The sequence below is a fragment of the Nesoenas mayeri genome (assembly GCF_963082525.1).
Source record: "Nesoenas mayeri genome assembly, chromosome: 9".
NCBI classification, from domain to species: Eukaryota; Metazoa; Chordata; class Aves; order Columbiformes; family Columbidae; genus Nesoenas; species Nesoenas mayeri.
In genome coordinates this window covers 26,209,270-26,233,750 of record NC_137557.1, presented here as the reverse complement: position 1 = coordinate 26,233,750, position 24,481 = coordinate 26,209,270, and the positions used below count along the sequence as shown (strand labels likewise).

The following is a 24,481-nucleotide window of genomic DNA, read 5'->3' as shown; positions in this document are numbered from 1 at the left end:
TAAGCTACTACAGGGCAGCAGTACTCTGGGAGTGTTTTGTGAAACCCAAGGCAGGTGGCAGGGGTTGCTGTAAGTAGCTCTGCCAAGTTACCACTGAGACTTAACCCTGCATCCTCTGTGTGTCTTGTTTCTTCAATAGTGCATTTGTTACTTATGCGGTTTTCAGAATTGTCTCCTGATTCCTCTCTAAAATTGTCACAACTGTGTTGGTATTTCAGCAAATAAATAGACCACAAGCAGCACACATTCAGGGAGGAAGGCAAGGAGGGAAACTCTACTGGAGCCGATGAACTAATTTGTTCTCTAGGTAGATGCTTGCACCCTTTTCCCACTCAGAGACATACCGCACCATTAAACAGTATTAAATATTGGCAGCTTCACAGTAAATTGCATTTGTGATTTGTCTACTGTGTAAGCAGGAAAGACAATCCCAAACCTGCTTCAGGAATGGCTTTACTTTGCTGAGTTGGCAATCACAGAATAATAGAATGAATCATAGGATGGTCTGGGTTGGAAGGGACCTTAATGATCATCTAGTCCCAACCTCCCTGCCATAGACAGGGACACTTTCCTCTAGGCCAGGCCACTCAAAGCCCTGTCCAACTTGGTTTTGAACACTTCCAGGGACTGTAGCATCTGTGGCTTCTCTGGGTAGCCTCTTCCAGGGCCTCACCACCCTCATGGTGAAGAATATCTTCCTAATATCTAAACTGGACTGCCATGACTTCTCAAATATGATGGATAGTGGCTTAGCAACTTCATATGCCTGTTACTTCTGGACTTGTGGTCGTGTGCCATCAGGTCCCATGGACTTATGTGCCTTCAGGTCCATTAGATGGTGTCAAACCTGATCTTCTCCTACAGTGGGCAGTTCATTCTCCCAGTTCCTGCCTTTGCCTTCTGCAACTTGGGCAGTGAGGCTAGAGCACTTGCCAGTGAAGACTGAGGTGCAAAAGTCATTGAGTACCTCAGCCTTCTCCATAGCCTGGGTAACCAGGTCTCATGTTTCCTTCTGAGAAGGGCCCACATTTTCAAATGATTTATGAACTTTATTTCTACAAATTAATTATTTTTTAAAATTGGCACTTAAGCAGTTGCACTCATCATATAGCTATTTTCATTGTGCCACAGTCAAAACCCATTGTCATCCTTTATGGAGCACTGCTGCATACACTGGGCTAGTTTGTACAACAGCAAATGTTGGTAGTGTGTGTTCCTGTTTCTGCAGAGAGATTCTGTAGCTCTACAACTTCTGATTTTCTCTGTTGTGCTTATTGTGCTGTGGGTGATGCTGAGATGCATGTGATACCCAACTGGTGCTCGATGATGAGAAAAAGCACAACTTGGAGCACTTCAATTATGGTACATGCTGGATGGCACCAGGAGAGAACAGGCTTTGTTGAAACATCAAAGTCTTCTGCACTCATCAGCTGCTCAGAATGGAGCAGACAAATGTTTACCTGGCCAATCGTCTTCTAAAACTGTAGATTTGGCTTGTGCAAATAGCTGTGTGTGCAAAACTTTACTGACGTTATTTCAGAGGCTTTCCTAACGTCATTTGAAAGTCCATTCCAGACAGAAAACCTGGGATCCGAAATTGAATAAACATCAAACCAGGATGCATTCTGCTACTGGAACTAAGACTGAAAATAGTGTAGTTGGATTAAATGTTGGTATAGTGAAGGCAAACTAGTGGTTATTAATTGACATAAAGTTCCCTCTCAAAAATCCATGCCTTCAGTTAACAGCTTGTCCAGACTTTCCACTTTTGAGGTTATCTGTTTCAAGCTTTTCTTCTGGACTGAAATGACTTTTTTTTTTCTTCTAAACTAAAATATTTTAGTTGTGGTGGTCTCCCAAGGAACTTACCAACAGTACAAACACTTTTACAGACTTTCATTTAAATAATGCCAACACTTGGAAAGCAGGAAAGTAGCCCTATGACATCTAGCTCAGAATCAGCCCTCAGGAAGATAAATGTCTATTTTGAGCGTTCCACTCTGACCGCCCTCTGACTTACCAAGTGGAGACCTAGAGGTAAAGCCTTATTTTGTGCCTATGTGGAATGTTCTGTGCAGAATGTGCTTGCCTATTGTGTAGGCAGAGAAGCTTTGCAGTGGGCAATCTTGAGGATCTTGGCAGCCGTAATGAAAACCTTGATGGAAGTGAGTGGTGATGAGACAGGAGCCTTGTGAAGCTGTTGTGTTATTCTCTGTATGCCCAAAGGTGTCACCAGTAGAAGCTCTCCACAGTGGTTCCCTTCTGATGATGGTGCTCCATCAGAGTAGTTGGTCTTGATGATCCTCACTCATGAGTTGGTGTTTATTTCAATTGCTTTCTAAATTATCCTTGCTTTCCAAAGGTAAGAAACTGCACTAAACACTCTGACCTAGACAGTTACTTTTCCTGGATGTACTTGTGGAAGAGGCCAGGAAACCTGACAGATTCCCTTGTAAACTCTTCTGTGGATCCTTCTTCCTTTGCAGAATTGAGGCTGACCCATACAGAAGCAGCGCTGGAGATTCATGTTGAATCTCCATGTGCATGCATCCATCTGCCTTGTCTTTGCAGCCTGCCTGGTTCCTGCCATATCTTTAAATGTTAAGATTTTTTTTTTTTGTTTTCTTTTGGCCAGATTACTGTCACTGACATCAACTAGTTCGGCTTGGAGATTTTTTTGAAATACCTGTATGGCCTTTATATATGCAAATAGTTTAGATAAGTGTAGTTGAGAAGCCATCAGTAGGGCTGCATCATGAAGAATTTTGAGTATTAAAAAAAGTGAATTATAAGATTGATAACCCTTGTGCTTAGTGGTCAGAATGCAAATACCAAAAGCTGCAAATCTGGGCAGAGAGACATGCTATATAAAGCATTATTACAAGATTGAGCTGCAGAAGACACATTTTTGTATGGTAATCCACTGGATTTATTTTAACAATTATTTATTTGTGGTGGTTGTGAAAGTGGAATTTTTAGTAGTCTTGGTATAATTACAAAGGACTGAATTTTTAAAGCTGCTTAAACATTTTGCATCACAGTTGTGTGGTTTTTACTCAGCCAAATACATGCCTATTTTGATTAAAAGGAATATTTATCTTGAAACATTTTTTCCTCAGAGGAATGACTAATTGCTATTCACAAGATTCAATACTTTAATATTTTATCAGAGGCCCCTAAATTCTTTCACTCCCTTTTCTTTCAAGGTAAATAATTTACATTTCAGATGCATCAAGTTTGATAAAACCACCTTGTTAACTTCTCCTGGAGAATTACAGCTCTATGTGCTTTGAGGAGTGCTGGAATTACTACATCAGAAATGCTTCTAAGTTAAATTGAAAGGGGCAAAAGAAGAAGACAGTGGGGAAATGCTGGGGAGGCAGTTCATTTATTTTAATTTTGTTGGTTCTTTCACATCTGTTTAACTAGCTGCCTGACACAGGTACACTGGGGACCATAAATGTCATGGGTATTCAGAATACTTCCATCATGTTGTATTACAGGGATATATATTAGGTCTGCATCTAGAGAAGCTCAGGGCTTTTACCTGGATGTTGATATTCTGTATTATTTCTTTTCCCCTAAGCCTGAAATGTGTTCACAGTATGTTTGGGATTGGAAGGGACCTCAAAAGATCATCCAGTCCAATCCCCCTGCTGGAGCAGGAACGCCCAGGTGAGGTCGCACAGGAACATGTCCAGGCGGGTCTTGAATGTCTCCAGAGAAGGAGACTCCACAACCCCCTGGGCAGCCTGTTCCAGTGTCTGTCACCCTTAATGAGAAGAAGTTTTTTCTCAAATTTAAGTGGAACCTCTTGTGTTCCAGCTTGATCCCATTACCCCTTGTCCTATCATTGTTTGCCACCGAGAAGAGCCTGGCTCCATCCTCATGGCACTCACCCTTTATATATTTATAAACATTAATAAGGTCACCCCTCAGTCTCCTCTTCTCCAAACTAAAGAGCCCCAGCTCCCTCAGCCTTTCCTCATAAGGGAGATGCTCCACTCCCTTCATCATCTTGGTTGCCCTGCGCTGGACTCTCTCCAGCAGTTCCCTGCCCTTCTGGAACTGAGGGGCCCAGAACTGGACACAATATTCCAGATGTGGTCTCACCAGGGCAGAGTAGAGGGGAAGGAGGACCTCTCTTGATCTACTAACCACCCCCCTTCTAATACACCCCAGGATGTCATTGGCTTCCTGGCCACAAGGGCCCAGTGCTGGCTCATGGTCATCCTGTTGTCCACCAGGACCCCCAGGTCCCTTTCCCCTACACTGCTCTCTAATATGTAATTTCCCAACCTATACTGGAACCTGGGGTTGTTAAAATATTGTTTGCAATAATTGACAGGGTTTGTACCAAGAAACATTCAATAATAATAAAACCCACCTCTCATTTACATTCCTATTTCTTCTGTGACTGTATTTCTCAAAGTTGAGCCCAAACTTGCAGATTCAAAATTGACTGGCTTTTTTGATGCAAAATTGTGTGAGTTGCAAAGTGGCTGAGAATGGATGGATGCTGTTCAAGGTGGTCAGCAATGGATGCAGCAGGGAAGAAAGCTGAGGCTGTGCTGAGGGTGTTCCTCCTTGTCTATTGCTCTGTGGGATTGTTTATTCTGCAGCTGTTTTCTATGTCAAAAACTTGCAAGTCATTGCTGTGTTGCACAAAGTTTGGAGCCGATTGGACAAAAGTGAGAGTATAAATACTGAGAAAAAAAAGAGGAATTAGCCTTCACAGTGGAAAGAGGTTGAATGATGATGCTTGTACAGGCTTGAAGTCTTCAAGTTCTACTGGTCTTGCTGGAAGGGAATGTTTGGATAGTTTTGACCTCTCTGTTTTCTTTAGTTAAACAATTTAACATTTCCATTGTTCAGTGCTCTTCATTTCATTGGCAATGTTGAATCATAAGGCTGAAATAACAATTTAGTTACTACTCTAAAAAGTAGTCATAGTTCTTCACGGAGGTGTATGTAGTAGCACATGTAAAAGAGCAGAAAAGATGGGGACTAGTTCTATTCCTGTTGAACCTCAGATCTGTTTTGTCATAGATTTCTGTGGAAGCAGGGATTTAAAAAAAAAAAAAAATATATATATATATATATATTTTCATGGCATATGGCATTCCTAAAGACTGGGATTTGGTTATGAATGAGCACGTGTTTCCAGAATGGAATTACTTGAGTTTGTTTAATCAATTGTGGATTCCTCCAGAGTGATGCTGCAGTCCCTGTGTGAGGAGTTATCTCTTTTTAATTGGTCCCATATGTACTGGCAGATAATATATTAACCATGCCTTGGGAGGATAAGGGCGTCTGGTTGAATCTCATGGTGCATATTTTATTTCTTTCTGGAGGATTTGCCTTTTTTTGTTGTTTGTTTGGGTTTTTTTGTTTTGTTCTAAGAGCTGTGGATATGTATATATGTGTATAATCACTAGCATTTTGAAACTTCATATTCAGCTGAGGGATTAGTTAGGCTTCTGCAAAATTACCTGAACTTTGCTGAGAAGAGGAAGAAACTGAGGTTTTACAGAGAAACTGGAGTTTCTGAATATATCTGGGTTTGGGTGCTTAAACTGTGAGAACTTGGAAGTTTAATCTCCCTTCTCGTCAGTCACTAAGGACTTGTCCTTTGAAAATCAGCAAAATAGAAACGTCAGAAAAGATTAATTACTTTTGAAAAACCTTGAAAACACCATGCAGATTTAACATTTATATCGGGAGAACATGGATCTGAGGGGGCTGCACTGTCAGCCTAGCAACGGGGACCACTGTCCTCAGCCACTGTACTTGAATCGTTCTGCACTGGAAATGCCGAGTAATTTTACATCTAACTGTTTTGGCTCAACTTAACCAGTAAGGTAGTTGCAGGAGAAACAGGAATGTAAATGAGTTGGTTTGATTTTCTTTTGTAAAGGTTTCTTGCTGCAAATCCTGTCAATTGTCCAATTCTAAAGCTTTGCTGAATTAATGAGACACTTTGTAGAAGGGCATTCTGATCACTTTCTGTAGACTCCCTTATTCCTATGCTCTGGTGTGCTGCTCTTATTCATGGTTTTAAGAAGTGAGAAGACCTACTGTGTGGAGTCTGCATGTAGTTAGGGGTTATGCATTTGCACTGCAGTGGGAGCCATGTTTTGTCTATATTCGGCATCATCTGCTCAAAGGTTTGTATAGCTGTAAATCCTGGCAGGCATCATCCACGATGAATAATTTGCTGGTGGAAGCATGAAAGGAATAATATTGCAGGAGATGAACTGCTTGTGAGTGTAGTTGGGACTGGGGAAGTCTCCTTGGGAAGGTGCCTATGATGGGACAGCAGTGCTGGCCAGACACGGTTTGCCTGGGGCTGCTCTGGAACATGTACCGATAGCGCTCGTGGGGATGTGTGGAGAGAGGGAAGGCTAAAGCCGCCAGGCTGCTTTCTTTGCCCTCTACAAAGCTTGAGTGGATGCACCCTGATGGAGGCTTTCCAAAAAGTCTGACTTGCTGAAGAAGCAAGTCTGTTCACTCGGGAAGCAGGAGGAGCCCCTCTCAGAGATTCTCAAGGATGCCAGACTTAAATCCTGGGGGTGTTTCAGCCCTGGAAAAGCCAGTGCTGTAAATTAACATCAAAGGAGTCAGTGATAAAATGGACAGAGAAAGGAATGGATTCTCATTATCTTGTAGCTGTAATACAAGAATTCATGAGACTTATCCCAAAAATTCATTTGGTTTGTACTTAAGCAATACATAAACATTTTTGGCAAGAATATACACCCTTTGTCTCTGCATGGTATTAGGCACAATGTTACCTCTAGCAAATAATTGGGGCAAATTCCCGGTTTTTAGCAGGCACTTATGTCATCCAGTCCATATTTCTGTCTCAGAGAACAAGTCTTAGAAGGCAAGAGAGAGGTCACTGAACTATGTAACTGCTTAACAAGTTATTGATTTCTTTCAAAAAATGAAGGCGAAGACGGAGAGACAGAAATGCTGTTTTTGAAAGGGCTGTGTTGGGGAACGCAATGGCTGCTGGCAGGTATTGTATGAAATAGGCTTGCTCTGCCAGGCGCAGAGTGAGGAGAAAGAACTTTTTAAAGCATCCTCTGACACAGAAATTATTGGAAAGCCTCCAAGAGCAAATTGAAAAAGCAACAGCCGCCTTCATGCTGCAGGATTCCATTGTTTTAATATTCAGCCAACTATACCAAATAATACATCTACTGGAAGCTCATGTTAGGGGAAAAATATGTTGGAAAGCAACTAGGGGGTCAGCTCAAAACCAAAGTGAATGAACTTGACATATCTATGCTGCTGCGTGTCCTATTTTGTTCTTTCTCTTCTTGTCAGCTCCTATTGCTTCATTTATTTCCACTCTTCCCTCCTTTCTTTTAAAATGAAACAAAACAAATCAAACAAACAAAAACCCCCAAACCAAACCAAAACATATTTGTCTTGTCTTGGGGTTATGTTTTGGCTGCCATTTGTCCTGAAGAATACTAGGACTGATAAATACCTGTGCTTGCACAGAGAAATTCTGGCAAGCCAAGACTTCTGAGATTGTAGTCTAGTTTAAAATTCTAGGCTTGCACATGGACACAAAGCTTTTGGGGAGGTACTGCTGCTCTGATGATGAGAAGATGAACAGCAGAAAATGAGGATGACTTTATTTTTCTCCAGTGCTATGTAATGGAGCTGTGCTTCCCAGGCTGGTTTTGTGTGCTGGACTTCTGAACATATTTTGAATACCAACATCATCAGGGATGGGACGGAAAAAAAAAGGCAGAGTTGTTACTGCAAATGTAAATGTTTACCATGATTGCATTTAATACAACATACAATGCAACTACCTTTTAATTGGGTTTGGCTGGCGTGAGAGCTAGTTCAGTAGTGAGAATGGTATTAAAATTTGTGAGCTAATTTCTGGGGCTGATGGAGGTTTCTGGAGTTGATTTCTGCGGCGAAAATGTTGGGAAGTAGTTATTTATGAGAGCAGCTCAGTTGATACATCAGTGAAAGTTGTTATACTTCATTTCTACTGAATCTAAAAAAAAAGAGCGTTGTTCTGGTATAAAATATATGCCATGAACACCAGGCACTGGAAACCGCAACTAATTTCAAAATATGTTTAACAGTCATCAGTAAATAATAAACTGTAAAAATCCAAATAGACCTATTGAGATGTTTGTCTTCAATCTGCATGGCTACTTCCCATTGAAATTATGACCGGGAAATTTAGGAACTGTAAGGTAGAGACTGATCAAGATCTTTTTATTGTAGTACTGTGGCTTCTTTTACCTCCTCCACTGCTGTTTTATGGAGGTCTTGTTTTCATGATTATGAGTGTCCTGAAATACTGACTCCTTCCTACTCTGATGGTGATGTCTCTAGTGGGACTTCAGGTTTTGAGCGATTCAGCTCAACTGGGAACTTAGTCTCTGAATATCCAGTATATTCAGATTTGCTTAGGTTGAGGGGTTTAGTTTGGCCAAGTGTAGAGAGATGTTAGAGGATCAGTCATGAAATTCTCATCTCACTCTGAAGTTCCCTGCAGTTTGGAGGGTGTTTGTATCTGGGATTGTGTTTTGTTTGGGCAGCGATCCTGCTGATTGGAATCACATAAGCTTGGCAATGGAGCGGAGGCATCCAGCCAGAGCAAACTCAAAGTACACAGGGTCTGAGAACAAAACGTTTCACATGAATTAAATTGCGAGGAAACAGAAATTCTTTAAACTTGTAAGAAAACAAGACATTGCGAGTGCGCATTGTCATGCAGGCAGCTGTGTGATCAAGGCTATTGACAGGGAGTGTAAGTTTTATTTATGAAATCTTGATAGTTGTGTGTTTTTAAGAGATATGTCTTATCACTGCAAGAGAAAGAATATTCCCTGAGAAACTGGTGATAGAGTGAGGTACTTGCATGCAAAGATCCAGTAGCATCTTTGCTGAAAGGCTTTTTGACACTTGACTGAATTTGGTTTCCTCTGTACCACATGCTGCAGCTGGACTTGCCATCCTTAAAAGGCTCCCTATGAGCTTGTCCCGCTTTTCTATCTGCAGTCCTGTGTCCTCCTTCCATTTATCTATGCATTCTTTCTGTATATTATAGGTTTTGCCATCAGAGCTTTATGCTTGATTCCTTTGCTGCATTCAGGAGTGTCAGGACAAGCCCAGGAGGGCCTCTGTGCCATTGCACAGCAGTACACTGAGGGTGACTGTCCTGGCCCTGGTGGTTTGTTTGTTTGTTTGTTTGTTTTGGTTTGTTTTTTGGTGTGTGTGGTTTGTTTGGTTTGGTTTTGGTTTTTTTTGGTGGCACGACATTTCCCTGCTGCTTTGCCCTGAGACCTTAGGGACCCCATGCCCTCAGCACACCCAAGTCATGCCGAGTTGTGCCATGGGCCTGCCTGAGCTCCTCTACTTCCAGAATGCCTCATAGGGTGCCTGCAGGCAAACCTGCCTTACCCTCATGCCTGTTGCCATTTCTTTGTGATTGAGAGGTGTAAATTCAGGCATAATTGTCAGCTTTTTCACCTAGTAGCGTCTGTCACCTGAAAGAGATTGAATGGATTTGGTTTGATAGGCTGGCAAAATATAGCTTTTGACATGCTAGATGAGATACGCCTTTACAAACCAGGTTTCTGGAACTGGATTAGTTTCAAAAAGATTACTTGTGCTGGATCTGCTTGAGTATAAAGAGTCATGACGTGATCCTGGATTTTTGCATGCCAATCAGTTTTGTGTTACAGAGCAGGCTGCTGATGGGATGATTTCTGACTTTGATAAGTGCTTCCATCCCCTCTGTAGAGGGTTTTATTGTGGTGTCCAGTACAATGTTTATATGAACTTCTAGTAAAGGATAAATAAATACAGCACAGTATAGTTTAATATGGAGGAGGGGAATGTATTTGAACTGTATTAGCAATATTTGTTTAACAAGAAATGAATCAGAATGGACATTTATCTGTACTGGATAGCATATGCTTTAAACAAAACAAAGTCTTGAAATGGATCAGTTTTCCTATGTATCAGAACTATTTTCTTGCTGAAAAGCCAGAAGCTTGGGGTGAGGTGGTCCTCAGGTCACAGCTGCGCTCGTGTCACTGGTGGTGTAACCGTGTGCTAAAGGATTGCTGTGTTGTCATCTCCTCTGACCGTGAGTAAGAGAGTGGGGTCTTGTACCTACAGACTGGATATGTTGGTAGTCAAACTCTGCTGGGAATAGGCGAAAAGGGACATTTGGACTTTCTAACATTCTCTTGCAGTTTGTTGCACTTGGTTGTATCTTTCCCCACCTAGGCTGCTGTGTCTTGCTGTGGGATTCTGTGGAAAAGTTTTGGTTTCATACCAGAACTGAATGGATTTCAAAGGCAGTGAAGTAGTAAATTAGAGAGATTATTTTTTAATTTCCCAGGGACTGACCTTTTGCTGATGCTCTAATAGACTTCATTTGGGGATTCCTTTGCAGATGCTGTAGAAGGATGAGTTGCCCAGAGGATTGCTTCTTGTTCTGGGAAACATGCTTCAGGGGCTTTGAACTTTTAGAACAACTCTTTTTCACAAGTTAACAACCTGTCATTTTGGAGTGTGCACTCAATGTACGTATTTGGCAAAATTTGGCCAAATATGGGTCATCTGGAAATGTGATGCCAGTTATGCCATTGTATGTTGGTTGTAATGCTGAAGTTAAGAGATAACAGTGTCACAACCCAATTAGCCTGTAAACTGTGTTCATTTTTCTCATCCCCTTTTGCTGGATTATAGATTACCATGAGTTACAGTCCCCTCTTTCTTGATGTGGTTTTTTTTTGTATTCATATCCAACATATAACCCTTTCTTAGATTTATTGAATTTGAGTCTTTGTTTTGTTTCCATCATGAAAATAAAAAGATCCGCTAGCCCTGGCTTGGCTGCTGAGTACTTAATATTGTGGACAGCAGTGACTGTTTAGTTAAGACCTGAAGATGAAGAGCTGTGCAGAAGTGTCAAGCGTTATTATCACAAATGTTCAGTGCATACGGTTTTCCTTCAAGGCACATTTAATTGTATAGAGACACAGTTGTTTTCTCCCATACATTTGGCCTGGCTTGTGGAAGTGACTGTATTTTTGCTGACAAACTAAACCCAAGTGCAAGTGCTGTTAATTTTTAGTTTTAACAGCAAAAGAAATTGTACTTGAACTAAATACACAGCACCTAAAATTTGCAAATTGAATATTTTGAAATAATTAATCTAGAGCTAATCTGGGACTGTTGAGCTGCTAACAAAATAAATGTTGAAAACAATTTAGAAATTCTTGATTCCTATGTTCAATTAAGGTGTAGCTAAGAGGGTTAGTGATGACAGGGTTTTCACAGAAACGGAATACTTTGAATGTCACCAAGGGAGCAAGGACAGTCTTGGCCTGGTATGGGTTTGGGCTACCAGTTATACACCCTTCAGTTTTCTTCTATAGAGGGAAAAGATGCCATTATGACTTGTAAACTAAGCAAAAGCAATTGAATGAACTTCAATCCTTGAATAAGCAATGTACTATGTAAACTATAGTTTTTGTATTAATATAATTTTCCAACATTGTTAGGGACGCTACTGAAATTTTACTCATGTTCAGCAAATAGGAAAATAGAATGCTAATTACAGCTCTGATCCTTTCTTTGGTAATTAAAGTATTTTGTTTGCTCAAGGAATTTTAAAACTTGCTGCCAATTTCTTACTGTTATGTTGCTCGTTCCATTTCTTTCAAACATAAAGTTAATATCTGTAACACCATCTAAACAGATAAAGGATGTGCAGTTTTGAGCTGTTGTTATAGTCATGGCAGTAAAGAATATTTTTGTTTGAGGATTTTCAGTATAAAGGCTAACAAATGAACCTAGTGATTCTGGCACATGAAATGTGAATGGTATAATGCTCCCTGAACCTTCACTGAATTACTCAAGTTACGCTTTTCAAGAACTTTGTGAACTTAAAGCACTTTAAAGAAATATTCAGGGTTCACAGCAGTGGAGAGCTAATGCCTCTTCTCCAAAAATACATTGGCTACTGTTATAGGTCAGCATTTGCCAACAGTTTCCACAGGAGATGCCAGTTTGGAGTGGAAACTAAGAAATAGGTTCAGCGAAGCACTTTATCCTGTTCTTGGCTTAAAGCAGAAGAATAATCCCATTGACTACCACGTGTGCTTTACTGGGGCTGCTCACATAGTGAAAGTTAGGCATGTGTTTAAATAACTTTTTGGTTTGTTTTGTTTTTTTCTGGGGGGCTCACTGTGTGACATCTGCTGGCAAAGACTTCATTTTCCTATGGCACCATCACCTGACCTGGGCACAGGGAGTGCTGGCCATGCAGTGCAAAGCAAACAGCTATTTCTGTGTCCCCCCCCAAATCTGTCCTGCACTTCTATGGCAACTAATTATCTGCTTGCTGCCAATTGTGCTCTCGTGTTTTTGGCACCCAACCACTCCAACTTGCTGCTCATACAAGTATTGAATTGCCTTTGTAAGGCAGAGTAGTCATCTTGTTTCAGACTGTATATGTGGTTGTTACAACATGAAATAAATTAGGTCATTGTCACAGTTTTTGTCGTTTTGGTCAAATTGTGGTCTCTCTGTCAGTAGTCCCACTGAAGTTGATAGAGTTGCTAGCAGAGGAGACGAACCATTTTGGTGGTCCAAGCTCAGTACTCAGAGGGGCTAAATGGAGTCTTTTGATCTATTGAGTACCTAATAGAAACACTGCTCTTTATTTGAGAAGCTCTGTAAACAGATCATCTATGGAAACAGAGCTCTTTCAGCACACAGGGATGGAGAAGTTAAATGCTAGGATGGGATCTTCTTCAAACTGATATTCTGCAACCATTGTTTCTGGTTTCACTGAAATTGGTCCACCAGCAAAATAGTACAAGTTCAAGTTAAAAATACATTTAGGTAAGTTTTCCACCTCTGCCTTCCGCTCCCATCACCTGTCACACACACGGCAGCAGATGACCTTGGGGACAGCAGCTCCCTGTGCTGGAAAAGAGGCTGATCACGAGCCGGGAATTGCCACAACCTGCACATGGCAGGTCTCCAGCACCCTCACTGTTCTGCTTATTTACTCCTCTAGAAATACAGCCTCTGCAGCCAGTCAGCAGACCTAGAGCCTATATATAAAAGCAAGTCAAGCAAATAGAGAGAACTATGGTTGTAGCAGACAGCAATTAGTTAATGGGACCAGCAAGTCCAGTGCTGGTAATCAGTGGTCCTTCAAACTCAAGATCTCAGACTTTGATCTTGCTTTACACTTGTCATGGTTGGTTATTTGTTGTTTAGCCTTTGCTAACAACTTGACCAGAAAAGCCTACAGAACTCCAAACAGAAGGCAGTTAATCACAACTGAAAGATAAAATGAAAGAGGTTTTCTTCATTAACTTAGTAATCCTGTCTGACGAGCTCTGTTATCTTCAGAAAAATGTGTCAAAGAATATTCTTTAATGTATAATCATCTTAAATGAAGTGCCCTGTTGCTGGAGCTGTGTTTGAGAGAGTGAATGGAATAATGTGTAATATGAGCCAGATGAAAAATAATACGAGTAGATTTGCTCACTGGGATGGAAACTTGAATGGTTGCACAATCAGCACCAAGGCCTAAATTATTGCTTTAACTTTATGCATGACGTGGAAAAACAAGTACTATTTTCACAGACTGTTAGTGTTTATGCCTTGAATATGCTTGTGAGCATGTTTAAGGTGCTGTAGATCCAGTATTAGAACAATTATTAGACCTAAATTCTGATGAGCTAAGGATTAAACTGTTTTAGAAGTGTATTAGCAGGCTCTCAATTAGCTAATGATAAAATATTTATGAATTATGTAGGAAGTTTATTTCCAAGAAATTCTATTGCATTTTCAATGGAATACCTGAATCCACAAAAATTGCTGTGAAAACAGCATAGTATCTAAACACTTCATTCACCCCCTGTGTGTAAATAAAAGGTTTAATAGACCCTCTCGTCGCCTAAAGCACAGGACTGAAAAGTGAGGACCTGAGCTGATTTTCTAGTTCTGACAGGGATTTCTTGTAGGGTTCTGGGAAATCACTTTCTGCGAGCCAGACCCCATCACGTTTGTCTGCCTTCCAGGAGTGAAGAGGAGGCTGAGGGCAGGAGAGACTGCAAAACAAGAATCTCTCACCAAAAGTCAGAACAAATGGTTTGGTTTTGATAAAAGTGATCTGAAGTCATTGCACATGTGTCTAATAACTGCTGATTTATGAGAGTCAAGTTATGAATTGTATTTATTTAGATATTCCTGCAGTATGTTACTAGCTGGGGATACTACATTGATTTGCTTTATATCTGCATATTTTTCACCTTAGATATGTAGTAGCAAGCAGTTTCTTAAATGAAGGTCACTTCAAAGAAACATCTAAATGTTGAAAAACTTCTCTGACTCCTCTGATTCCATAAAATGGTTTTGGAAATCTCTCAAGGACTGGCTTTTTTTCACTCTAAGCAATTGCTGAGAAGCTTTTCATTCAACGACATTACTGTCCGCTTGGATAGTTCTTCACTCAAGCCTGGGGAGTTATTTTTTGTCTGTTATTGCATCTGAAAAGTTCTGAATGACATCTGTTTGTTAGTACCAGTAGTGGCTTTTACATTGGAGACTAGAGCAACTATTGATTATAAAGGAAGAGAATGTAAAATTCACATGCTGAAGACAAACCACTGAGGCATTCAGCTCAGTGGGAATGGTAAGATCTACAGAGGTCAATGGGATGAGATTTGAGTACAGAAGAAAGAAAACAGAAATGGATGAATCCATAGTTCTTTGAATAGTCTTTGGTCCTCTGTTCTTCCCTCCATATGATCATTAGTAGAGGATCTGAGTCTATGAACAGTTTTATAATATGCCTGGGAGTGATCAGATCTCATGTTTTTTAAATTAAAAACAGTCTCCACATCTCTAATAGTAATAATGAATGTTCACTATCTCAAGTTATAGAACTTCTTAACTCTCCCCTTGGAAACTTCCAAGGCACTGAACAGCAAGTGTAACATACAGACACGTCCAGCTAGTAACTCTCATTTTTCTGCACTAGAGCTAGAGTTAATTGCTTTTCTTTCTCTGTTTAGCACTTTCAGACCATGCTAAAGACTAAGCTCAATGTCCTAACTCTTCGGAAGGAGCCTCTCCCAACAGTGATCTTCCATGAACCGGAAGCCATTGAGCTCTGTACCACAACTCCCCTCATGAAGACCCGCAATCACACTGGATGCAAGGTACTTGGGAGTATAAACTTAAGGAACAGACCACTGTGAAGGTGCCCTGTGTATGTGTGAGGACTCTAAAGAGCCTAAAGTAACTGACATGGTCATTGTTGTTATGGAAATGCCATTAACTCTTACTGTAAAGTTTCTAAATCAAAACAGTCATTGGGCATTTCTGACCAGAAATTTTGGGCTGCAGGAACAAGAGATTTGGGTTGTGCGGTGCAATGCAACTTGTAGAGGATTTCTAGCAGCCTGCAATGAACATTGCATATTGTAAACACTGCCTTTGTTTTATTTTGGTTTTGTTTGTTTGTTTGTTTTTTAAGAGAGGAGAAAAGAGGGGCAGGGAAGAGACTTAGCTTTTGATTTTGTTAAGCAACTAGATGAATTTGCCCAGTTACATCAAAGCACAGTTTCTGACAAAGCTTCTCTTCTTTAAAGTTTGATGGCTTAAGAGCTTTGAGTGTGTTCTTCTGTGGTAAGAAACCATATAAAAATAGCAACCAAATCTGCTCTCTGCATCTTCTGTTGGAGCCGTTTTCCTTGGCTGCAGAGCTCACCCAGCCTTGCAGAGCCACGGGCAGCCATGTGCACTGAGCTGGGTACCAGTTAGACCTGTGCTGCTGGTTGGGACTTGGCAGCCACATGCCCTTCACCCAGCCTGGCTGTCAGTTGTAGGGTCTTGGTGAAAATTGAGAGAACTGGGCTTTAGCCTCCACTGCTCTGTAAAGTGTCAGCTCTAGAAGAGCCATTGCCTGATGCCACATGTACTGGATAAGGTCCAAAATGCCATTAAATGTCCTAACACCCTCCTGTGCCAATGTGTATACACACACGTGTGCACACACACCCTGCCTTGTTGGGGGATCTGATGTGAGATGGGGTTGGAAGAAATTGCTTCCTGGTGTGTTCCTGGCATCTCTTGGCACACTGTGTGGATGGCAGGGGTGTGCTGTGAACGACTTGATTGGGCACCTTCAGATCTGGCACTTCCTCAGCAAAGTTTCTTCTTGAGAAGCGTCATTTTTGTCTGACTTGTTTGCCTGCCACAATAGCAAAGAAAAAAGACTGGGTGTTGAAGCAGTGCTGCCCTGTGTTGATGCAGAGGAATGCAGGGCAAGTGACCCTAATATGCTTTGTACAGTACCTTGTAGCATCTGCTCTTCCACGGTGATGTCTTTTGTCCTCTATGTTGACATTGATGAATTTTTAGAGAATATTAGCCATCATAAAAATGGTTCACAAAGTATCTGGCTTTCACCCCTGGTGAGAGAGAGTTCAGAGATAATAATGCTTTCTGAAATCATTTATCTCTGTGAATGTGTGTAGAATTTAATGAACCTTTTTACTTAACCTGCAGCCCTTCAACTGGAAAAGATGGACTGCAGAGAGATGTTTGAACCCTCAGTGAAGGGAATCTCATTTCTGTATTTAGAGATCTCATTTATTCATTTATTTTTTCCTGCAATGTATAATAACATAGTATTGGTGACTAGGGAACATCTGCTGCCACGATGCTTCCCTTCTCCTGCTTGCCCTGTTTCTCCTCTTCCCTCTGCAGCTAGTTCACCTCCTGCCAGCATTGGACTCTCACAATGGTGTTTTTGGGGTCGTGGCCAGTCCCTCTTCACATGATTCAGCAGTGGTGATTTCCAGTACCCATCCTAGGAAGATAATTCTGCATATGTGGTGTTCGTATGGATAAGAAACCCTCTGCAGTCTCTCTTTTTCCTCCTTCCCCCCCCCACTAAATGGATTCTTCCATTACAGGGCTTCTATCCTCCAGCTGTTTATAGGTAATTAGCCTTCCTCTCCTCTTTCCTCGCTGATTATTAGTTCCTTGCTGAGTGATACAACAACAGTGTTGCCGTAACAAAGCCACCATTTTATACTACAAGTTTTTTGCTCTGTGTGTCTGATTTGTCACTCTTACTCCAGATGTAAGAAGGGAGGTGCTTTGGTGTCACTGGTACCACTGAGCGTCTCTGGTTCTGAGACATGGGCTTCTCAGGCAAGAGCACAGCATCCAGTTTTTACTTTCTTTCATGAGTCACACTCTTTTGATCCTTAATCGTTTTATTCCTCTTGACTGAAATCCCTCCAATTTTTCTACGTAATCCCATTAATGAGATAGCATCGCTCTTCTGACAGAGACTCCAGACATCTGATTTTATTGCACAGTTTTAACGTAAGTCTCAGCTGGCACCATCCTGTTATGGGAACTTGACACATGCAATTGCTTTGCTCTTCAGAGGTCTAGGTGTTGGGTTTTTTATGTGATTGTTCTTTTCCTTGTCCTTTCATCACAAGACAGGCTTCGCTTTTCTTTCATTTGGTATTCTGCTGGGATCCAACGTCATTCTGTAATTGAATGGGTTGGTTTTAAGAACAGCAGAGAAATGTCTTGCTTGAAGTAATTTAGGGGGAACCCCCACAAAATCTGGTAAGTTAAATAACTGAAAAAATTCAGAGAGCTTCTCTTTCCTGCCCAGTTCCAGATCTGATGCAACTTTATTGCCATTGTGTTTCCTGAAATATATTTTTTTTACTTACAGCGGAAGGCTTAAGACTTGTTTCTCCTCTTATTGCACATCTACACCTACTTGCTTCACCTGTTTGTGCTGTCACCATTCCCACCCTTCCAGACTCGTGGGCATGATTTCACTGAACAGGAGAAATACATAGCATTTGCAGTGATTTGCAGCACAGACCTTTAGATGCACACGTTTCGGAGCCTGTGGTGCTGGTTGCTCAGTGAGATGAGTTGACGTGGAGGATGTAGCTCCCAAAAGGCACCTTCTTGCCCCCCTTCCCCTCCTTTCCTCACCAGTCCTGTTTGCAAATGGGGAGGGACAGTCCTGCACCCTGGGCTTGGACTGTTGCAGTCTCACTCAGCAGACAGCCTAAAACAGAGCAGGATTTGGGGGTACTCAGACTCTTGGCTTTTTCCTGAGGGTTTGTTTACTTTCATTGGAGCCACGGTGTATATTAAGTGAGAGGCAGGTCTCTGGCCCCAGGGCAACCACAGCTTCTTGCCCTCCTCCAGCTGAGGCAGGACAGTGGGATGTGGTGCCCAGAGGGTTGTCATGTCTCTGGCAACCATGGCTGAGCACCTCTGTGCATCTTTTCTCTTCCCTGTGACGGGTGTAGTGTTCGTGAATGCTGGAGTGCCAAGTGTCATGGTCGGTAGCCTCTCTGAAGAACCAAAAAACCCAAGTGGCTTATTGTATACCTGTAAATGGCAAATCTCAGTTTAAGATAAACCAGCTTGTGCTGGGGAATGACAAAAAAGAATGAGACTAAGTCTTTCGTTCTTCCTAGCTGGACCATACTTTCAATGACAGGTTACTAATTTGCTCTTATTTAAAGAAAGCGTATTTCTGTACACAGGCATGAGTGTGATTTAGGTGTGTGTAGGTAAGAGTGTCCATTCTTGTTCAGATCCTAAGGATTTTGGTTCGACTGTGGCTGTGCTGCCTGTAGGTCTTTCATGTCAAATGCTGTGCACTCTAGTGTTTCAGCTGGAAACCTCCTCTTCCCTTATCACAATGCTAAGTACCACCAGATGAAAACTGGAAATCTGGAGTATTTCCAGAAAAGAAGTTGCTTTCTACTCAGAAACGTGTGCTTTTTCTGTGCCTTTTAACAGATTCTGTTTAAGTTCTGTGTGGTTTATTCTTAATGTCCTAATCGGCTTACCCTGATTCTAATGTTTCTTGATTTCTGTCCCTTTGAGCTATGGTGGTGGCATGAAAGGAACTGCCTAAATTACTCTCTCTTCTGCTGTAGCTTTTCCAGGCACTGCTGCACTAATGCAAAAGGACAGAGGTTAAAAATGCTGCCTGCAATCTTTGAAGTAGTGTCATAGGTTTAACTTTCCTTTTTTCCCCCTTCTTTCTATTGGAAGGCTCTTCGAAGTGGAGTCAGTGCTCAATAATCAGTACCTTGTTATCCACTTGAGTCAGGGAGTCAGGCCATCTAATTCCTCCTCAAGAGTTTTTATTAAACAGGAAAATGTATATTAATGAAACAGCATTTGGAGGCGTGATACTCAGTGCTTGCCTGTTTTACTGGTTTGAATTGGTGAGATAATTAGTTCAGGTTTTGTGGAAGGTATGATGTTGACATTTCTGCTATTGTGTCTCTTAGCTGAAGACTGATTAAAATCTGGTTTAGCAATTTGTAAGTGGCATTAGAATAGTAGTGACGTTTTCAAATCAAGTCTTGCACATAGCTGAGAAGCAATATAAATAAATGGGGCTTGGTCTTTCAGAATAGCTTAATCGCTTCACTCACAAAGCAAAAAACAAATGGTTCCTGTCCTTGGCTGGCTGTGGGCTGGTGATGACGGTGGTTTATTTGGTGCCTGTGTGTCAGGAAGGGGCCATGGCTGCATTTGGGCCTCCCTGGCACAGTGTGGTGTCAGCGGTTTGGCACCCAACTTGGCTATTGCAACTCTGGGACACACCCAAAGTTGTTACACTTCTGCCCACCTAGTAACTGGATTTGAGGTGTTTCCTGGGAGAGCTGGGCAGTGCCTGAGGTGCCTTAGACTGTGTGATGCCTAGTCCTGCGTTCCTGCCCTGGGGCTGCAGCTCTCTGCCCTTCACCAAACACCTGGGGCAGCATCTTCCCCTCATTGCTGCTCTTCTCCTGGCCTTGCTGGCTGCTGCCTAGAGTTTTCATTTTCCCTTTTGTCTTTTTTTCTTTCTTCTGTTTTTCTTATTTTCTTAAAACTGACCTTTACTGTCAGAGACACTGCATGCTGTCAGCTGTGGGCCCCACTAATAAATCTCAGTGCAAGGTGAAACTGTCTCAATGTGCTTCGAGCAACAGGGTTTACACCAGTAGCAGAGACTGAAAATTAGTCTGCAAAGCAAAAGCTCATAATAAGTTTATAGGATGAATAGTAATATTGATTGTGATCTAATGATTATGCATATAAATAATATGTTTCTCATTGGGATACTTATTTAATAAATAAAACATAGTCTTCAAATTGCCATGCTAGGCCTGATTCTAATTCTTTGTGTAAGAGAGTAATTTAAGAATAATGTCTGCTCAGACATTGCTGCCTATTTTCAGTTTTCTGCCTTGTTAATTTTGATGGCAAAGGCCTTGCATCAGGACTGTCTCTTACCGCATACTTGCAAAATACCCCATTTCTTCTCTAACCTAGACGCCTCTACAGCCAACTCATAAATGCTGTGTTGCTGCTTTCATTGGTCATTGCACTTAAAAACTTAGACTGTGTTTTATTTTACCTTTTTTTTTTTTACCTTTTTTTGCTTCCTTCTAGATCAGACTGTCCCGGGCTGTTTTGTTCAACGTTTCTGTCCTATGCAACCTCAGCCATTTGTGTCCCATCCTAATCAGCTCAGCCACGGTAGTGGCCAAATACCTTATCGCTTTAGCTTTCAGGAGACAGTGTGCTCCATGCCTTCTGAGCCCAGGGGCCCCTCAACAGTCAGAAAATTCCTAAATTGAAGAACCAACCTCCCAGCTTCACGCAGCCCAGCAGCCCACACAGTGTAGTTTTTTTGTTGCTGCAACCCCAGCCTCATGCCTCTTCCCCTTCATTGTTCCCCAGCCCCAAAACTTTTGCTCCAGCCAGCCGAAGACTAGGCAAATGGCTCCCCTCTGCCATACTGTTACTGTGTGCGGGTTGGTCTTGTGTGCCTTGGTACTGAATCAGTCAAAATTGATGCAAAGTGAACATTGTCTCTCATTTCCATACCCAGAGACCAAGGTTTTCTTTCCTGTTTGTACTGTCCTGTTGGCTCAAAAGGGCTGAAAATCTGCCCTAAGACTTTCTGAGATGGGGAAATCCAGATGGCATAAATGGGTGGTTAATAATCTAGTGTTTTACTTAAATTCTCATAGATAATTTAAAAATCCTACTCCTCTTGAACATTTATTGCTATTTTGGCTACTGAAACCATAGCTAGTTGGAAGCTGCACATATTTATAAAACCACCTCACTTCATTCTTATAAAGCTGAATAAAAATATTCTCTTTGCAGCTATAGCATGGTCGTGAGTGATTGTTTTGAGTGCAGCTTTATCCAGCTGTAAATAAAAGTTCAGCTAGCTGCCTGGTCTTCATTACTATTCTGTAAGCCTGTGATATTAAGATGGCCATTACCTTTAATAAAGAAACAAATCAAACAAGTGCGACAAGCTAAACTTGTACCATCACTCCCCAGCCTACTGTTTTCCACCATGTTTAATGTGAATGTGAAGCACAGGGCTTATTTTCTTCTTGCTTCATTAAAGGTCTTCTGTTGTTATCCTTAAGCATTATGCATTGGTACTGTGAATTGGAAGTGTGTTTTTTTGCTTCTTTCTGCCCTCATCAAATGAAGCAAAAGGACACATGTGAACTCTTGCATGGGGCAGATCTTAATAGCTTCAGTATATTTAGATATAGTGCTTGTTGGCGAGAGATACAGAGGCTTTGATGTGTTTTCCAAAAGTGAAGTGCATCAAATAAACTAGTGCCTAACAAGTATGCTGTGTGAAGATGAAGTATTTCATTTACTTTTTCTTCGTGTAGTATTACAGAAATGAAAAAGAAAATGCTTAATACTAAAGTTAAGGAGGAGTAAACTGCTTGCAGAAGCCTCACACATGACTGTATCCCAGAGTGCTCTAAGAATTTGGCTGAGTCTCATTCTAATATTGAAAATGGAGAGTTGCGTGTGCTCATTTCTTTCTCAAAACATGCCCATATGGTAAGGTCCTGTCCTGTACCCCATTGCTGTGGGCTCCACTGTGGGCAGGCTGGGATGAGCCATGTACACACTGCGTGGTCTTTGGCACTGGCTGCTCTCGGCTTTAAGCTTCAGAGGGGACCTCTCTTGCATATGATTTTATTTATTACATGCATGGAAAGCCCATTTATGTCAGTGAGGATTTATGCTTTCAATGACTGTGGAGGAGCTAATAGAAATATGAAGGGTAGATGTAAGTGGAGAATGTTGTTAAAGCGTCATAATTCTTCATTTCCTGAAGTCCAGGAGTCCTAGGTGGAGAATATAAATTGACTAAAGCAATTGAATTAATCTTAAACTGAGCCTGCTTTAAATAGGGCCTTCTGCAGTGCTCAGTTTTGCTGCGTTGCATGTATTTTGGCATAATTTTATTTGCTTACTGGTGAAATGGCATTGTAAGACTAATGTATTCTGAAAGCGGTGGAAGTTGTGTCCTGTCAGATATGTTGGTGGTATTTCTTTTTCCTAGCATTTGCACTGGTGACATTTTGCAAGCCATGGTTCAAGTAAAGGGCATCTTGTTATTCAGGAAGTTCTTACATCCCATCTAAAAATGGTGAGGTATTTCAGTCAGCTTCATGTTTCTTCTTTAACTACCTTTACAGGAGAAAGCATATGGCTGTTTTCTACGTATGGTAGAGTAACTTTGCTCTGAATATATGTATATTAATTAAAGGAAAACAGTTTTGTGTATTTCGGTTTACTTTTGGATTTTCATTAGGAATGTGTGTCTCAAACCATTTTAAAGAAATTTTAATATAAATAGAAATCCCTTTGGCTGGAATCAAGCACTTGCTTTGGCTTCAGAGCTTTGATGTTTTTAGTTGCCTCTGATTCAAGAAAAGCTTGAATTGGAAGTCATCAGTCCTTAATTTTGTGAGCAAATAGTGTTTATCGGCAGAAGTAATCAAACCTCTTAATGTAAAACAAGGCACTAAACAGTTTATATTTCAATTAGTTATGGACAAGATAGTGACTGACATCCAAACAGCACTGTGTCAAATGCAAATATATAGGAATTAAAAACACTCCTTGTGACTTGGTTAAGAATGAGCACTGGCCATTCCAGGATTTCACCCTTGCTTATAAAAGCAGCTGGGAAACTTGTGAGGTACCAAGGAGGCCAGGCCCTGTGTGCTGGTGAATGCTCGGTAGCTCTTTACTATGTGTTGTTTGTACTTGTGTAGTATTTCTCACCCAGAAAGATCCCAAAACACTTTCTAAAACAGCTCTGTTGTCCCGTGCTGTTCAGCTGCTATTCTCGGCCAGCAGCCCTGTATGCCGAGGTTGTATCAGCTCACCAAAGCTTGGGGGAAGGCTGTATGGGCACGCTGCACTGCGGATAAAACGTGTTATGGGAAAACTAAGATGACTCGGAATTAAGATGCATACTTCGGTTAAGTAGTAACGCATTGAAAAAAGGTACTAAAAAGCAATATATATCTATGAAATCCAATTGATTCGTAAAACTCCATGGAATACTTTTGTATCTTGAAACTCAAATGTGTAGGGTATTTTCACCAGTTCTAGAAATTTCACTTTTCATGTTACTTGGAGCTGTTGCCTAATTAGGGCTGTCTTTATAGGAGATAGCATACCAAAATAGTTTTCTCTCAAAGAATATTTAAGTATTTAGAAACAGTTTAATCTCTCTATAGATGGAGGGAATTAAATTTTGAAATTCTATATTTCCAGAATTCCTTAGGAACTAATCTTCATTTACACAAATATACAATGTCATATAGTGCATACCTATAAGTTCTGTCTTTTGTAACCTGGCAGAAGGCTGAGATACCCATGTGAAGCACAGTGGCGACTGTAAGGTCCTAGATAGCTATAGATGTGTTAGGATATTTTTGTGTGTGTGTGTGCTGTAGAAAATATAGTGCTCATCACAATTGTTCAAGCAAAGCCTTCTGGTCATGAGAGCTAATTGCTTCCATAATAATTAAGGTTCAAATAGCTAAGACCTAATAGCTTTTGATGTATAAAAATTAAAATGAGATTGAAATTTATTATGGTGGTTACGCCGAGCAGATGCTGCAGTCGCTGTCGATTGTTTTGTTCTAGTGTGTCCTTGAGAAACGTTCCTATCTTGGTGTGGCTGCCTCGGTGTGAGGATGGAGCTGTGATTTGTGTCCCAGGGGAGCTCAGGGCAGCTGGTGCTTTTCCATGGCCCTCGGCGCATAGGGGCCCTGCTGTGCACTGGCTCCCAGGAGGAGGTGGCACTCTTTCTTCATAGCTCATGAAGTTATTCTTTAACAAAATCAAAGAACTTCTGGTTCTGTGGCTGTTGTTCCCTCATATTACTGCAGTGGGCACCTCCCCGCTCAGCAGCAGCATGAAACACAGGGGGAGAGATGTTGGCAGATCTTTTTAGGCGTGCTTTTCCCCAACAAAGACATGTGTGCTTATTCTGTGAAGGTATTCTTTGTGCCTCTTCCCCTGAAGCCATGGATATTGTTTCTTTGATTTC

At 41.3% G+C, this 24,481-nt stretch overlaps 1 protein-coding gene across 2 annotated transcripts in view; it reads left to right on the top strand.

The window, feature by feature from the left end:
• Positions 1 to 24,481, top strand: part of PID1 (phosphotyrosine interaction domain containing 1) — a gene marked incomplete at both ends in the record, with an annotated part of 88,958 nt that overhangs the window by 22,373 nt on the left and 42,104 nt on the right. For both annotated transcript variants that reach the window (XM_080349807.1, XM_080349806.1), the window contains one exon: positions 15,096 to 15,242. In XM_080349807.1, the coding sequence (XP_080205933.1) occupies positions 15,108 to 15,242 (135 nt within the window). The remainder of the gene's footprint in view (positions 1 to 15,095; positions 15,243 to 24,481) is intronic.